The sequence below is a fragment of the Copadichromis virginalis genome, linkage group LG13 (assembly GCF_057382275.1).
Source record: "Copadichromis virginalis isolate Kocher_CV1m ecotype Utaka linkage group LG13, C_Virginalis_male_GT1.1, whole genome shotgun sequence".
Classification (NCBI taxonomy): Eukaryota; Metazoa; Chordata; class Actinopteri; order Cichliformes; family Cichlidae; genus Copadichromis; species Copadichromis virginalis.
The window spans coordinates 24,516,034-24,533,860 of NC_140630.1; the positions used below are offsets into that span (position 1 = coordinate 24,516,034).

At 39.5% G+C, this 17,827-nt stretch overlaps 1 protein-coding gene across 2 annotated transcripts in view; it reads right to left on the reverse strand.

The window, feature by feature from the left end:
• The window catches only part of lyst (lysosomal trafficking regulator), a 62,895-nt gene that overhangs the window by 42,981 nt on the left and 2,087 nt on the right, over nucleotides 1-17,827 (reverse strand). For both annotated transcript variants that reach the window (XM_085478144.1, XM_085478145.1), the window contains 2 exons: nucleotides 9,059-9,150; nucleotides 1,722-1,920 (listed from right to left, as the gene is read on the reverse strand). In XM_085478144.1, the coding sequence (XP_085334270.1) occupies nucleotides 1,722-1,920; nucleotides 9,059-9,150 (291 nt within the window). The remainder of the gene's footprint in view (nucleotides 1-1,721; nucleotides 1,921-9,058; nucleotides 9,151-17,827) is intronic.

Below are 17,827 nucleotides of genomic sequence, written 5' to 3' on the forward strand. Positions count from 1 at the left end.
GCTGCTGATGCACACAGCTGCACATGGATGCTTTACACTGAAGGCTTGGACAAAAATAGAAAATTTACTTCAAATTAGCTAAAAGATATGAATAACATGAGGCAGTGGGGACACTGACAAACAGTTCTTTTTTTTCAAGAAAACACTTGATATAGACAGGTCATTTTTCCCGAAATCTTTTTCTCACACAAACTATCAAGGGGAAGCGCTCCAGCAGTCATGTGAAAGCTGCAAAAACCAACCATAAATAAACAAATAAACAAATGAAAAATCTCCTAAACTCTTTCTTGACACAAAAAACACTCACAGACCAAATCAATATATAAGAAACACACAGTGCGCTCCAGTGTGAGCTCCAAGGTGAAGTTGAAGACTGGTACACAAGTGTGTAGGCAGAAAAAACCCTGCACTCTGTCATAGCCTGGTGCCAGTTAACAGAGGAAACAAAAACTGTGTCTAAAAGAGGCACATCCTATTTAACAGGAGCACCACAAAAAAGGCCTCAACTTACCCTCATAGACAGTGGGTAGGAAACTTTGGCCTTCATTTATTTCTATGTACTAATATTGTTCAGACCACATCACAAAGAATTTTCCGAGGAATTGTCTTTTATGATCTATTATAAAAATGCACACACACAGTCTAGCTATCTTTGTGAGGACCAAAATCTGCATTCTACTATACTTACCATCACTTGTGAGGACACACAAACGGGTCCTCACAAATTTGATGGTATTTAAAGGCATTTTGAGGCTCAAAATGTGGTTTTAGTGTCAGGGTTACAATTAGGTTATGTTTAGGTTCAGGGTTAGGCATTCATTTTTAATGGTTAGGGTAAGCAGCTAGGGAAAGCATGATGTCAATCAAGGTCCTCACTAAGATAGCTGAATGGGCTTGTGTGTGTGTGTGTGTGTGTGTGTGTGTGCGCGCATTTTTAAGTGCAACTCATATATTCTATAAAGACTTGCATCAATAATTTGCATATAGCAGAAGCAGAAAGACCGTCTCTCAGCAATCATTCATGTCATCAACAGCGTGTGGGCATCGCCAGTTTCCTCTTATGATAAAACCGTCTTGTAAGTTGTGCAAACACCAGAAGCAGATGTATTGTAGGAGCCTAAATTGCCTTTGAACAAACAGAAAATACTGGCTCTGTGGTAGTAAAAGAATTGGCTATAATGCCTGGAAGTCCCCTAATGTGAATAAAGGTTCTAGAAGCATAGAAAAGCAGTCAATTCAATCCAGCGTTATTTATATATCACCACATCACAACAGTAGTCACCTCCAGGCACTTAAAAAAAAGCATAGAGAAAGTTACTGACAACCATCAAACTCCAGGAAATTTTCAAATATACAGCATGCTCAACTAAATCCCATCTTGTTCACTCTTAAAATGTTATCGCGTCTTATAAATGCATAATGGTCATTAAATATCTCCATTCTCTCATTTCTGTCATGTGCTTTAACTATATTGCATCTCTCTACTGCAAAGTCTATCTGCAGTTTCTCCTTGATCAAGAGATTAGATGCTGCAAGAGGCGGCAAGTGAAGAGAAATTTGAATCTGATACGCTGGTGTTGGCAAAGCTGCATAAATGATAAATGTTTGTGGGTTCTCTGTAACTACAGCACAGAAAGGTTAACTTTTTGGGGAATTAAATACATAATGGATTTTTTTTTCTATAATCAAAGTCAGGATGGGTGCACTTGACTTCTCCTTACCTGGTCAATGATCGAGTCCAGGGTACTGAGCAGCAGGAAGCCTCGTCCCCTGACCAGGTACTCGCCCAGAGCCACCATGTGACTTTCCTCCTCATCTTCCTCCCGTGCCTCCGATCTCTGGGCTACCGCACTGCAGAGCTGATGCACATCAGTCAAGAACTCCCGTGCCAGTGTGTTACTGGCCCCACTCATGTCTGAGCTACAACAGAAGACAAACATCAAAACACTCATAAATATTTCGGATTGTAGCATTATAATACTGAAAAACTCTGGTTTCCTTCTTCACAAGCATTAGTGGACAAACAGTAAAAATACACCTTGCTATTAGTGTGTTTGTAACTTAACTCGCTCAGACGAACGATAGTAAATTTCTCTCAAGTAAAAGAAAACACATGAATCACGTGAATATCCGATTTTAGCAAAAGCACTCACTTACGTCTAAAAAAGGACAAAAAACACTCCAAAAACAAACAAACAAATAATCCTTTTGCCATAATATGTTGAGATGGCTGTGAAGCTCTAACTAATGAGACAAAACAAGGATGTAATCACATTAGTTCAGCCTTTGTTTTGTAAAACTGCATTCCCTTTACAATCCACTGGTGACGTCAGATCTACGACACAAAACCATGGGATGAATGAAAAACCGCCAAACCCAACCCCCCTGAAACAGCCAGACTATACAAGGCATTGTATAAATGAGCAAAACAAATGAATGCTCCAATTACGCTCATTATGATCAAACATGAAACTGTTGATTCGTACTGATACCAAATCAAACAGGAAACTGTGCTTATTCTACTAAGAAAGCCATTTAGAGCGGCTCCAGGCTTGTATGTGCATGCCTGCCGCAACCACGTGCAGCATAAGCTGTAAACCACACACCTCCTTCAATCACCGTTTCAGAACAATTTCTGTAACACAGCACAACGCGAATTCAAGACACGGCCTCAGGACTGAGACATGATTAATTCCATCAGACAGATCCAATAACTCAGTGTTCACACTTGGATGTTTACATTTCACCTCTAATCCAAACCTGCGTACAATACAATAATCTACACACAGGAGGGCTTGGTTAATAAAATCTTCAACATGTACTTAATTTAAAAGAATAAAAAACACCCATTTCTGACACAAACCTCTGCAACACGCACAGTCCTTCTTATCTTACCAAATGTTACTGGGCCAAATAGTTTCCTTCCAGTCATCTTTTGTGTGCTGAAAGCTTGACTGCAGCTCTGCTGGCTGTATCTGCACACCATCTCACATGACTACTGACTGAATTTTCTGTTCTGCAGCACAAATTCCATTAAATTGGAATTTCAAATGGAAGCTTTCCAGATTCGCAGCAGATCAGCGTATCACATGAAAGCATGTGATGTCACATGGCGATGGGAGTGGCCCTCTGAGCTGATCAGCCTCCAGTGCCCCATACGAGACCTCAACCATCATTCATTGTAACTGCCTTTGTATCCTCCACTACAACAGCTGAGAGGTTTTCTTTAATGCACACAGAGCCCTGCAGAGGATACGCAGAGAAGGTGCCATAAGGGAAACTTTACACACAAAAAAAAAAGATATTTCTCAAACTTTTTGCTGCTTTCATCTTTACAAATTAACCTTGCACGGTGATGAATTTGAAATGCAAATTTTAATTACATTTTTCCCCAACTATTTCTAATTATACTTTTCCAATCAGTAAACACCATTTCCGTAAGATATTAAGTGTAAAAAACATGTTTATTTTTTAATTTATTGCAGTTCCAATATTGGTTCTAATTAAGGCCATGAGGTTTACACAATAAATAAATATTAAAAAACAAAAAAATAGCACTGTCGGAAAGAGGAGTGGGCTGCAGATATTCACTGCCGGCTAGACTCAGAAAAAGATAAGGTCACAAGAAGAAAGTAGATGAAGTGAACTGGCTAAAGAAAATAGAAAAGAGAGCGGCACATTTTAGAAAATCCAGCTGCAACACCTGGTTTTGTGAGCCAGGTCTAAAATTTTGCCTTTGTATAGATCTGCCTCTGCTTACAGAAGCTTTCTAACTGTCTCTGAGGACGCTTAACCTTTCCCAAGAAGCCTTCGCTACATTTGAGGTTGCCCACATTGAGCTGCTTTTATTTTCCCATCCTTTAATTTTCAAACGCTTTCAATAACTTGTAAACAAGTTGGGATTTCAACCTGAAATTCTAGAGACTTCCAGAAGTCTGATGTAATAAAGCGAATTGTGCTTCACTAATAGGTGGCACCACAACCTGAAAGCATTTTTATCTCATAACTGGCTGCATGAATTTGCATGTAATTTGGCTTGCATAATGCAGTTGCAACAAATCTAAATTTTTATAAATCTCAAATTGAACCTTTGGTACATGACTAAATATATCAGCTCGTTGACTAAATTTGCTGAATTTGCCAAAAATAGTTTCACAGTTACCTAATTCAAGCCACTCAATTTGCCAAACAACCTTTGGATCTCACATTTTTCAAACACGTCTTACTGTAATTAGTAGTGTGTGTACACAGCATTTTTCATTTCCCTTAATATTTTAACAAAGTTCAAAGCACAGAATATTTTTTAAAAGAAGTAGATAAATTGGTGTACAGTGTTTCAGAAAAATACTACACCACCACCCAGTGTAAGGTTTACGCCACAGTTCCCCTAAATTAAAAGGTACAGTACTGGTAAAACAGTAGTGACAATATCATTTTGTTATGTTTCTGGTGATGTATTACTATTAATTACTGTTTTTAATCCTTGAATTTTCATATTGACTGTTTAAAACAAAACAAAACAAAACAAATTTGGGATGTTTGATAGAGGTGGGAATCACCATACATCCCACGATACGATATTATCACAATACTTAATGCACGATACGATATTATTGCAATTTTTTAAAAATATTTTGCGATATTCAGATTCTGTACATAAAGGTAAACTTTATCAATATTCATTTTGTCTAATATCAAAGTCTCACACTCAGTCTCTCATTTCAGCCAGTTTTATTGTTGACAAACTTAAACGGTTTGTATTACAGTCTAGTCCAACTTAACTGAGTGCAACCATCTGGTACAATTATAGCTATTCTGAACTATGCAATTTATGAAAACTATGCAGCCCCTTCAGCAACTGAAGAATTTGAAAGTAAATTAAAACAAAATATAATTTTATATTACATAAAAAAAGCTTTAAACTTAAAATAAAACATGTCTTAAATTAAAATAAGTAAACTGTCATGTTTATTGCTGCCAAAAAAAAAAGTTAAACACATTTGGACAGTGAAGGAATGTCAGGATTCTTGCTCAGAAAAAGGATCAACATGCTCTGAAGTCAGAGCACAAAAACCTTTTTTGTAACAAAATATCGATTTCTGCTGTCCCTGTATCGATACATTATTAGCAAACAAAATATCACGATACTACACAGTATCGATTCCCCCCCCCCTAATGTTTGATTAAGACACCAAATTACATCTCTGAACAGAACATTTTCTTTTACTGGCTGAATTTTATGCTTGATTAATTTCTGAGAAATCCAGTGCCCGACTCAAATTTGGGTATAAAAATGTGAATTTGCTTTATTATTTGCCTAATAAACAATGTAAATTTGAAGCTTTAAACAAGTGTTTGGCAGGTTGCTAAAATATTTCTTTTTTATGACAGTTGGTCTAACAAATTCTTGAAAAAACTGCATGCACCATTTTCTTCCACTGTTATTAGAGATCAAAAATGCTAACAGCTCAAAATCATCACCATGATCAATGTGACAGCTCTGCAAATACACCATCAGTTTACAGCCACCATGTTTAAGAGAGTTTAGCGACAGCTCAGAAAGTTCTTTGTCGTCAATATCTGATCCAATTCACCCGCTTTGTCCTGCTACCACGAGACCTTAAATCGAAATTCAGTACTTCAAAACGATTTCCATGAAAGCTTCCCACTCCAGATGTCAAATTTTAGGTTTACCCCCAGGCCAAAAACTGTGACGTTCTTCACTCAAGCCCAGTTATCATTACAGTGGATGCTTTGTTCAGCTTTGTCATTTGAGTCATGCATTGGATAATATTCAAATACAGCTCCCCTCATCTATGAATAAAAACCTCAGTGTCATTGAAAGGATTCCTGTGTGGCATGCACTGTTAACAGACTGTCAGCACTGTTTATCTCCTGCATCTGTAGTTCTGGTTCTACTACAAACAACATGAGATTAGATAATTAATGCAAATTTAATGCAAAAAAAAAAAAGTGTAATGAATTTAAATCTGTCAATTAAGACTTAAGTGAGTTTTCATGGCTGCTTGTAAACAACAACCGGGACAGTGGACTCTGGGCTTATATGTTTGACACAGATTTACACAGAAAACAACATAAGTCAGTACATCCAGAGTAGTATTACACACTTCATTACTCTATTGTCCAGTTTTCTGGATTTTTAATGGCACATTAAATCCTCTTCGGTGAGGAGGGTCTAAGCATTGCACAGATTTTTGAACAGATGCCCCGCTATCTTTAAGGCACTGTTTTTTTGTGAGGGTTGTTTTGCGCGATCGTTCTCGTTTGTATTCTCCATAGGCATTCTACTGGATCAGGTAAGATAGTAAGGTCTTCCATTTTTATCTTGTTTAGAAGCTCTGTGATTTTATCATTGTTATCATTGTGTTCCCTTTTCAGAAGACTAGGAGTCACCTTGTCATCCAGCACCACAGGCATTCGTGGTGTCGTCTCAACAGCACTTAGTGATGTGGCCACTTCACTAACAGGAGTATGCTAGCCTGTCTAAAACATGCTGGACTCCTTCTGACTGAACAAATAATTTTTGGTAATAGTACCGAAGCGCTTCCTGAAATTCAACCTGATTCAATTTAACGTGGACAAAAAAAAAAAAGAGCACCACATTTTAATCAGAGTACAGCATGAAGTCAATTAATCTTCTGGGATATTGATCTGATCAGTTCAGTAGTAGACAAGGTTGTTAATCAGTTTCTACTTTGGTGTTAATCAAATTAACGACAGGTGCACTAGAGGGGCAACAGTGAGACAAGCCCCAAAACAGGAATAGTTTTACACGTGGAAGACACGGACATTTTTCACTGTTTTTTTCACTAGGTTTGCATTTGGCTAGGGTCAGAGTCACTACTGGTAGCACGAGGGGCTACAGGGACCCTACAGAGTTGCACAGGTAGTTCAACTCCTCCAGGAAGGCGGGGACATGCGCCATTGCTAGGAGGTTTCCTGTCTCTCCCAGCACAGTCTCAAGAACATGGAGGAGATTCCAGGAAACAGACAGTTAGTCAAGGAGAGCTGTAAATTGCTGTAAAAGGTCCTTAACTAATCAGCAGGACCGATATCTGCTCCTTTGTTCAAAGAAGAACAAGATGAGCACTGCCAGAGCTACAAATGACTCACTGGGGATGGTCTGAGGGCGTGATGTCCTCTAGAGGGCCCTGTGCTCACTGCCTGTCACCGTGGAGCAGATTAGCATTTGCTGTAGAAAACCAGAATTGGCAGGTCCACCACTGGAGCCCTGTGCTTTTCACAGATGAGAACAGGTGCACGACCAGTTTGGTGGTTACCCAGTCCATACCAATATAGATATCCAGCATGATTTCTTTTTGAGATCTAATGTGTTTTTAAAAGAGCTCCTTTAATTTTTTTTTAAGCAGGGTAGAAATCAGGGAACTCCAATGCACTCTAGTTTAGTAAATTAGTTTTAATAGAAGTTGAAATGTTTTCATTGACCTAAAGGAGCACCTATATATCTTAGGTTAACCACGCAGCTAGAATACATTCATTTCTTGACCATTATCAATACAGACTGACACTGTAATCTTGTCTGTCTGATCATTATCTAAGTCACAGAAATCCAGACCATCACCGATACTCCTGTGACATCTCTTTTTCATATTTAGACCGTGAACATTGTCACTGTGATTGGAGGATTAGCGGTACTATGGTCACTAATCTTCCTGTATCATTTCAGAACTTTGTAAAGGCTTACAGTCAAATTTTTCAATTCCTCTCTCAGTTCTAGTTTTGCAACAAAAAAAAAAAGAAACAACACTTCTACTCACGTTTGCTCAAACAATTTCAAGTAAAAGGAGTTTATTTCAAAATGCAATCCAAGTGTTTTCCTTGAATTTCTTTTTTAAACTATATGTATACTGGATGTTGCCTCTTCAAATAATCCCGACAAACATGCTTTTTTTTTTTTTTTTTAAGGTTTGGCACAACTCTTTGTTCACATGTAAGCATGTAGGCAGTATAGGTATTACTTTAATCTGTGATCATGCTCCTCTAACAATATTACTTATAAACGTGTAAGCGTCTGATGGTTTAAAACAAACCACAGTAACAGCACACAAGTAAAAATCTACAACCTAGTCCAATGTAAGAAGTTGTACAGCATGAGGTCTTGTTTCTACAACATCTGTTAGCCAACTGCTTCATTTTCACATAAAAAAAGCTCTGTTAATTAAGCAAATTAGTGTTCAGTAATTGATCTCACAGAGCAAAACATCAAAACGCCTCAAGCTCGTCTTTACACAAGGACATTATTTTTGGTATTTTAACAATGATTTTTCAGCTGAAGGAACATGTGGATTGCAAATGCTAATGCATCCACTTAATTCTAGGCAGACTGCGTGTGTGTGTGTGTGTGTGTGTGTGTGTGTGTGTGTGTGTGTGTGTGAGAGAGAGACCGACTTACCCACACTCAACAGAATACAAACAAGAGGTACTCGAGGTTCCTAAAGTCCCACAATTTTCCTCATCAGTATGTAAATCTATGCAGTAAGGTACTCCAAACGCCAATGCACCATGATTACATAATTCCTCAAACCTCTACTATAGAGGCAGGACATAAAAGGATATAAATGTGTCATTTCTGCCGTTCTTTTGCCAAAACAGAGAAAAAGAGGACTAAAATAACTGCACTTCCTGCATGTTTGCACTGCATCCAATCTACGACACACTGGTTCCATTGTATTATTGTAGGGCCTTTATGTTAAAATATAAAGCGCCTTGTGGTGACCGCTGTTGTGATTGGGCGCTATATTAATAAAACTGAACTGAATTGAATATATACATTAAGTTGCATGTGGCCTTGTTTATTCTCTTAAATTTGATTGTTTGATTTTGACAACATAGTTTGAGACACAACTATAGTGATTGTATTATTAGCCTACAATAATGCTAATAAATATGTCTTTATGATTCCACTGTTGCACCAGATTTTCGAAAGCTCATTTCATACATAGGCTTTATCCCGGCAAAGTGACACAAATGTCTTATAATGAGGTGTTAAGACACTGACAGAGTGATGAGACCTTACCAGAATTTCAGTGCATCTTTGCTGCTGTGCTTGCAGTGGTGCTGCACGTAGTGGAAGAGACAAAGGAAATTCTCCAGACTCTGAAGGCTGACCTGATAACACACACAGAGACACACAAATGAGACACAAGAGTAGCAACATAAATTAAACCCAGGTTATTATGTACATGTGCTAAAACAAAGAGGACCTGAAAGCATTTTCTTTTAAAGTGACAGCTACTGTAACATTTTTAGGTTTTACAATCATTCGAAATGGTAGCAGAGTCCATTCAATAGTGATGTAAAAGCCTCCAATGTCATTATGTGAGCGTATTGCTCCAATATAGATTTTTCAGGTCAGATAAAGTGCTGGGAGCCAGTATATTTTCTCTCTCCTCTCTAACCTCCTACTATAAAAGCACCGATTTAAAACACATTCAAAGAGAAAAATAAGTTACCAAAATTACAAGTCCTGTAGTTATAATATTTCTGATGCCATTTTGATGAAAATAACCACATTTTCTTTTAGCATCTTTCTAATATAATCTTTGCCCCAACTCCATAAACTTATTAGCAAAGTGAAAAATTAACACTTTGAACAAAAGGTCTGCCCTACTGGAGAGCACTATGAAAGTTCACAATTAACAATATTAGCAATAAAAGTAGTAAGCTTAATAGTACTGAGGCATCTATCAGTGTAGGGAAACAAAGACCATATAATGATGAATCTGTTTTGTCACAGTGCAGCGGTCAGAGCCTGACCGCCAAGCACAAATCTGTCATTAGAGCTGGAAGGCAACAGGAACTTTCTTACCGGTAAGACATGCCATCTGACCACTTTTAACTGCATTACTTTTCTAGGATAGTGTGTTAATACCTTGCCAACAGACGGGTGAACCACTAAGCCAGCATACTGCTGTCTCCTATGCTACACAGGAGCTAGCTTTACGCCTCCGCTAATCTGATACCGCTGACTGGATTCATTCAGGCAACACTGATCCCTGACTGATGCGGCTGCCCCGAGTGTCTGGGTCACAAAGCCAAAGAACAGACACCACATACTACATTACACAACAAGATCTACAAGCTTAGGGTGATCCCTACACTGCTTTTTGGAAGGTATGGTTATTAAATGACAATCCCCACAGCTGGTCCATTAAAAATAATATAAAGATGCATTTAAATCCTTCAAATAAAAGATAAATCACATGCATGGAATATATCAACATAGACCTGAAGGAAAAACCGCGCATTTTGGAAAGAAAAAGCAGAAAATAAGCACACTTGTTTTTGATTTGTCTTCATTTTTGTCACGAGCCCAGTATTAGCCCTTAAATCCCCCAACCCCATCAAAACAACGATAGTTTGAAAAGATCTGTATCTTTGGATAAAAGATTATGTCAAGCACCTTGAACAGATTCATTGCAAAACAGTCTTTTATCATTACACAACTTACAGTACGACATGACAAAACAATAAAGCCAAGTGATGTAAAGCATCACTTTAACAAGTAAACTTGGCGACAGTTAGAGTGAAAGTGTGATTTTCTCACACGCTATGATTGAAACACAACGGGGGAAAAGTTTCACATCGGTTATTCAGGTGCTGAAGTTCTATTACACCTCAGCTTTTGACGCCAAGCATCACGTTTAGCACAAGGACTGAGGCTATTTTCTGGCATCACTTCTCTGCTACCCTACATTTAGGCGAGAAGTCAACTTCCTTCCTGTGTCATAACTGTCAAAAGGAGGTTATTTACTCTGTTAGCTTATGTATGGTATGAAACAGATTTTACATGTGTGTCATATGGTCAAAAGCATGTAGACATTTAAGGCAGGTGTCTTACACTGTGAGGTACCAGATGATGAAGGTGCAAAGTTGACCACACTCACCAGGGTCAGGGAGGGTCAGGGAGGGTGATACTTCAACACCTGAGGCAACAACCCACCTAAGCACTGATGTGATGGGTGGATGGGGGAGGGGTCACTGCACATCAGGGGGCTGGACAACATCATACAGAGCAGACGGGAAAGGGAAGAAAAAGAAATGCATGGAGCATGAGAGAGACAGGAAAGGACAAGGGGGGGAAAAAACATGAGAGTGGACAAGAGCGTAAAGGTGAAAGAAATAAATGCAGCAACAGATGAGAGCAAAGATAAACAGAGGAGGTGACTGGCAGGAGATCAAAGCTTCAAGCTCGCAAAAACTGTTATTAGTTTGATAAATAAGCCCTGAAGCAATGCTGGAGCTGTGCACGCCGTCTATTAAATTAATCTTCCGAAATGAGGATCTAAAATGACTGTGTTTGTCCTCGTGTTATCTTGTGTACCTGTGTTCTGGTTGTATTCCTCATATAGGAAAGGGAAACTGAATGGTTCGAGATAACATTTCCCAGCAAAGGTTTGTTTTTTCCTCCGAGGCTCGAATCCAATATTACAATGCACTCAGCACCAAGCAGCCAGCGTGATTTGATAATGGAGAGACTGCCAATAGCGATTAATGCAGCTTAGAAGGGAAATCAGCAGTTCACAAAGCTCACTGAACACATCTCTGTAAACAAAAGGAAAGTTCTGACCTTTCCTCTGCACCGACTTCTTTATTCGCTCATTTGTCATGTAGACGTGGGCAGGCTATCCAGGTCGGTTGACACTTGCCGCTACAGATTTCCATTACTATCGCTTATTTAAGGTGTTACTTTCTGTTTTATAGCTTGCGACAGTAGAATACATTAACATAATTTAACCACAGGTAACTTTGGTTATGTCGACCTTTCCTTTCATCTTCTCTCGTGGACTGCCACTGCACACGTGTAAGATTAATTTGCTTAAAGTAACACACATTTAAGTAAAAATAACAGATTCAAATCAGACTTCCCTTCTCTACTACATGGGAGGTATACATGATTCCAGCTGAGACTCTGACTTTCCATAATTGCTTTGATACAGTTGCTGTGACTTGTGTCTTTATCCAATTGGTGATCATGGGAGACCTAGTCATGGGAGTGTGATGGGTGAGTCACCCATGCTTGTACAGACTTTTCCTCTCAAGCTCTGCTTGGATAATTGGGCAGTCTACAACTTGGCAGAGGCGCGGAAAGCGATGTGATCCTGTCCTCATGAGAGAGGACGTGTAGCGTTAGTTATGCAATCTTGTTTGTTTTTTTTAGTTTGAGATCTCAGCTGATTTAATTTGACATTTGGGTGATGAGCATCATGAGAAGCCCCTAACGTTACACATTTCCGCTATGAGTCAGAGAGCAGAATCCTTTCACACAAGATCATAAATAACATAATAAAATGCTCCCCCAACCCCGTCCAATAAGACACAGGCAAAATATCAGGTAGCCACAATTTAAAAAAAGGTAGCATGTTGGTGTTTTTGCTACTCTCAGATCTTCGCTGTCACAAACAGTGACCTTTGTTTGAGCATAGCCACTGTGCAGGAAATGAAAATCTGTTACTGTCTGCTTCATTGTTTTCATGACAGGGAAATAGCACACAAGCTGGTGTTAAGTCAAAATTACAAACCAAGCAACCTGCTCTGGCCTTTCTCTTCCCCTGTGGCCTGAGACACTGTGTTTTTTGAGGAGGAATCTGACTTAATAACAAGCCACCGGGTGGAAAAAGCTGAGGCATAGCAATGGCTGGGATCTGACTCAACCCCAAACCAGAGAGATGAATAATTCATCCATTCAGCCAGTGGTTTGGAACAGCCCCGGAGACCAGAGCGAGCAGGAGTCAGGCTGAAGCTAAAGGGCAGAACAATGAAAGCAGATGTGAAACAAGTGTATGGTCAGTCAGCAAGCCCAACAAAGCAACTTCACTAAAATTGCGATGATAAACAATGCCAACAGCAGCCTGTCAAAGTGTGATGATCACAAGACAGCACGATCAGATCCGGCATGATCTGTAGCACTTGAATTAAAATTCAGTGGTGAATCACTAAACAGTGAAGTATCGGCAAATCACTGAGGATCAAATGATTTATCTACTGTGTTGACAGATGTTAGAAATGAGTAATCCTAAAACTTCTATTGTTTATTCAGCACTGAAGGACAGAAATGGTGCACTGGAAAAAGCATTTTGTTAGATAAACTTGTTCAACTGCTCATTAAAGTAAATCCTCCAATCACGTCATCAGCTCAGTGAATTCAGGCATGCAGACGTGGTGAAGATGAGCTGCTGGAGATTAAACTGGGCATCAGAATGGGGAAGAAAGGAGATTTCAGTTACTTTGATCACAACATGAGTGTCTGTGCTAGACATGCCCATTTAAATATTTCAGAAACTGCTGAGCTACCGAGATTTTACCACACAACCACAAAAAACAGAAAATATCCAGTGAGCAGGAATTCTCTTTGCAAAAAATGCCTCGTTGATTCCCGAAGTCAGAGGAAAACTCCCAGACTGCTTTGAGCTGACAGAAAGGCAACAGCTACTCAAATAACCATTCCTTACAACTGAAGTATGCAGAAGAGCATCTCTTAATGCACAGCACATCAAATCTAGCTGCAGACGGGCTAAAACAGCAGAAGACCACACTGCCATTCCTGTCAGCTAAGAATGGGAAACTGAGGTTATAAAATCCCACAGACTCATCAAAATTTGAAAAACAGTGTCCCAGCTGATGAGTGTCGATTTCTGCTTTTGCATGGTAGTGTTAAAATTTGGCATAAACAGAGCACAAATCCATCCTGTCTTGTATCGACAGCTACATGTGGTCAGTCCATTAGTGTCAACTAGCCATCTTTTAAACACCGCAGTGTTGCTGCTGATCTTTTTCACCACAGTTTACCCATCTTCTGATGGCTGTTTCCAGAAGGATAACGTGCCATGTCACAAAGCTCAAATCACCTAAAACTGGTTTCTTCACAATAGGTTCTTTGAAGTCAAATGGCCTCCATAGTGGAACGGGAGATTTGCATCATGCATGTGCAAACCTACAGCAGCTACGTGATGCCACCACGTTGATATGGACTTAAATCTCAGCAAGTTACACAAAAAATAAAGGTAGTTCTGAAGGTAAAAAGACATCCAATTCAGTATTAACAAGGCATAACAAATAAAGGGCCTATGAAAAAGTAAAATCAAGTTTTTAGGCGTTTCTCTAAATGTAATATTACTGTTACCGGTCTGTTTTGATGGGCTTGCAAAAAAGCTCTGGAGTGTCCTACTTCCATCAGTGACGCTGAAGATGCGTCTACATCTTGACTGAAGTCCACCTCTGCCTAATAAATTAATTCACTGGACCTCAGTGATCTGATTTATTTGTGGGATAAGTCTAAAACAAGAAAAAAGAAAAGACCTTGAAGTGGTCTCTAAATGCATTACATCTTATTGGTCCACGTGATTCTGACACATTAGGTATGACAGGACAACCTCCGAGAAGCTCCCCCACCACCCGAGGTTAGGAATTACTAACACTGAAAGCATAAAGATCAAGAACTCTCCAGCATAAACTTAGTGGTTGTCATTTTTCAGTTACTCACATAAATTTCAAAATCACTAATCTAAATTATGGTAAGAAAGAACTGAACATTCGTTTCTGACTACTATGAAGATGAATGAGATACACCGATAAGAACTTACATTGCACAAATAGATACACACAGTTCAAAAATTACCACCAAATATTCTTTAGTGAATAACTTAGGGTTAAACTAAATATAGCATTGCAGATATATGCCTTATAGACCATTTAGTGTACTTCACCCTAAAATGAAAAGAAAACACTATAATTGGGCAACCGTGGCTCAGGGGGTTGGGAATCGCATCTGTAACCGGAAGGTCGCCGGTTCGATCTCTCGGCTCTCTGTCCTGGTCGTTGTGTCCTTGGGCAAGACACTTTACCCTACTGCCTACTGGTGTTGGCCAGAGGGGCCGATGGCGCGATATGGCAGCCTCGCTTCTGTCAGTCTGCCCCAGGGCAGCTGTGGCTACAACTGTAGCTGCCTCCACCAGTGCATGATTGTGAGAGTGAATGAATAGTGGTATTGTAAAGCGCTTTGGGTGCCTTGAAAAGCGCTATATAAATCCAATCCATTATTATTAATTAATTATTTTTCCATTTTTACTGCTACAATTACATTTCCTGTACTGCTATGAGTTCAATCGTTTGCAAGACAAACAGCACAGCATAAGGTCTCAGTTAATACAATCACAGAAATAACATTGACAGCACAGCCTTTAACCAAAATATTCTAAAAATACGAGGATGGCACAGTTTTTTCCCCTCACTGTTCAGTCCTGACAAGCCAAATAACAAACACTGGGGATGAAAGTAAAGCAGCACTGCCATCTTTACTCTCCTTTTAGTATTCACCACATTTTTGCCTCATGCTTTGCTCGACAAGTTTAATCTTCTTTAGACAAGGATTCAGTGCTTTACCACAGCATGAATGAGATGCACAGAACAGAACTCGGAGAAGTAATAACAAGTGATGTGGGTGGAATGTGTGGCTGTCCTTATTTAAAACAAATAATTAATAAAAACAATTAAAACAAAACAAACATACCATTTTATCAGCTTTAAACAAAAGTATCTGCTGTCACATATTAATTGACACCTCACAGACAGTGTAATTAACACTACAGCCCATAATTTGTAAACTGCCAAAACCATAACTCACAAGATGTGTTCATCCACCGTGCAGGAAAAGACTGGTTATCCACATTTATGCAAAAAAGCTAAAGCCAAGCGGACCTTACATGAATTCAAGACCAACTGGTTCAGTTAATGGAATTTTAAGTAGTTCAGGAGTCATACAGAGCAAGCAAAGAGATCACTTAGCTGAACCCCCTTTGTGCCAAAAAGCAAGAAAAAGAGAAGTGCTACAAACACCTCACTTTGGTGTTTTGAAACATCCTGTTAGCTCATAATGAAACTTAACTATCAACAGGCAACCTGTTTTCTTGCCTGGCTCCTCGCCAGGCAGCCATTCTGCTAAATGGACTCTGCTCATCAAGATTCAGAGAGACTGGACTGAATGAAAAGTATCCTTTCGGATCCTTCGAAATATCCTCTTTGTAGCAGATCACACTAATTCAGTAGCTTTGGCTCCATTAGAATGAATGCATAGAAAAGCTTAATGTCAGTAATCCTGTTATACTGAAGCTATGATACATGCGCACACCCTTGGTAAATACCACCAATTCAGCACAAGAAGTGGCTGTGGTTATGCCATATTGCTGTCATCTAAATGGTAATATAATGTGCAAACTAGGAGAAACTAAGTGACAAGGGGCAAAAAGAGGCAGCAGTATCAATCCAAACGTTCTACTCTAACCAGTTTTGATTTTTTTTTAGTAACTGTCTATCTCAGCTGTCATAGGGTTTGAGATGGGGTGCACCCTGGACAGGTCACAGTCCCACTGTGAGGCTAAATCCTACAAAGAAGCAAGACATTTGTTGAGTGCATAACTCTGAGACACTAAAAGCTAACACCCACATTAAGAACGCTCAAGTTACCAGTGATAAGTATGCAAATTTCAGTGGCCACATCTAAGGTCGTCCTTGTGGCATTTAAAATAAATAAATAAATAAATAAATAAATAATATAAATCATAGAGAAATTGTATGTCTTTTGTCTTTGCAGCTTCATAAAAATCTGTGATTACGTGGAGCATAAACAAACTCGCACTGTCTGCTTTCTCAGAAGAGAGTGACGATCGAGCCACAAGAGGAAACAGAAAGAGGAACACATCGGTCAGGGTTAGCCCACCCAGCACTTATGTTAATGACCACGGTGATTGCGCTGTGAACAAATGATGGAAATACAGGGTGTGAAATTAGTCCTGAAACACCTTAAGAAGAAAAGCAGAGAGAGGCATGAATAAAAGATGATAAAAGTGAGGAGCTGCTGCAACACCGGTATATTTCACACCTTTTTTTGTGCTCTCTTATTGATTGCAGCAGGAGAAGCTGTGTTTTCCCTCCCCTCTTCTCTAGAAGGTGTGATCACAGAAATGGATGCAGAGCAGCACAACAGAGGCTTGCTTCTGTCAACGGTTGGACATTTCCCATGATCGCTTTGTTGTGTTTACCTGTAGACTGACTGCCATGAACAGAAGATGTCACTTTGGGTGAAAAGGATGGAAAGTAGACGCTCTTGCACTGACGGGGTTGGCGGAATGAGCTGCATCTGTGTGCTGCAGGCTCAATCAGGAGGACAAGCTACAGGATCATAACACAGGACAGGACAGCTGTGCTCACCTAACCATCTCTCTACACACAGACTTGCATGGCACTTTGATCACTGGGAAGCTGACAGGTGGAGGAGCGCACACAGTTGTCCCATGAGATTCGTCACAAGTGACAAAAGTTACCAGTAATAGAAAGGCTGAGCCTGCCTGGCACACTCCAAGTGTTGCAACAACTGAGAAAAAGCCAGCACCATTCCTCCTGCTGATATCCTAATGCAGACTAATGTGATTAACAAAGCAATGAAGCATTCTACACCAGCAAAGACATGATGACTATGGAGGAAGGAAGTCATTATTTCCAAGAGAGAATAAACCCTCAAGGCTTTCTAAACACTAATTAGCTTTAAAAATGATAGTAGGTCTGTCTTTAAAAGGACAAATCACACATGAATAATCAAAAGTAATGGGGTACATTATGAGTGAGTGTGCCTCTGTGTGCGCGCGAGTGTGTACTCTTAGATCCGCAGTCTGAACCTAATCCAAGTCTCGTGATCTGGATGCCGTTCATTCCCTGACAGAAAGAGGGGGATGAAAGAGCTGCAGAGATCTGACAGTTTTCAGAACCGCTACCACATATGCACAGGATACAA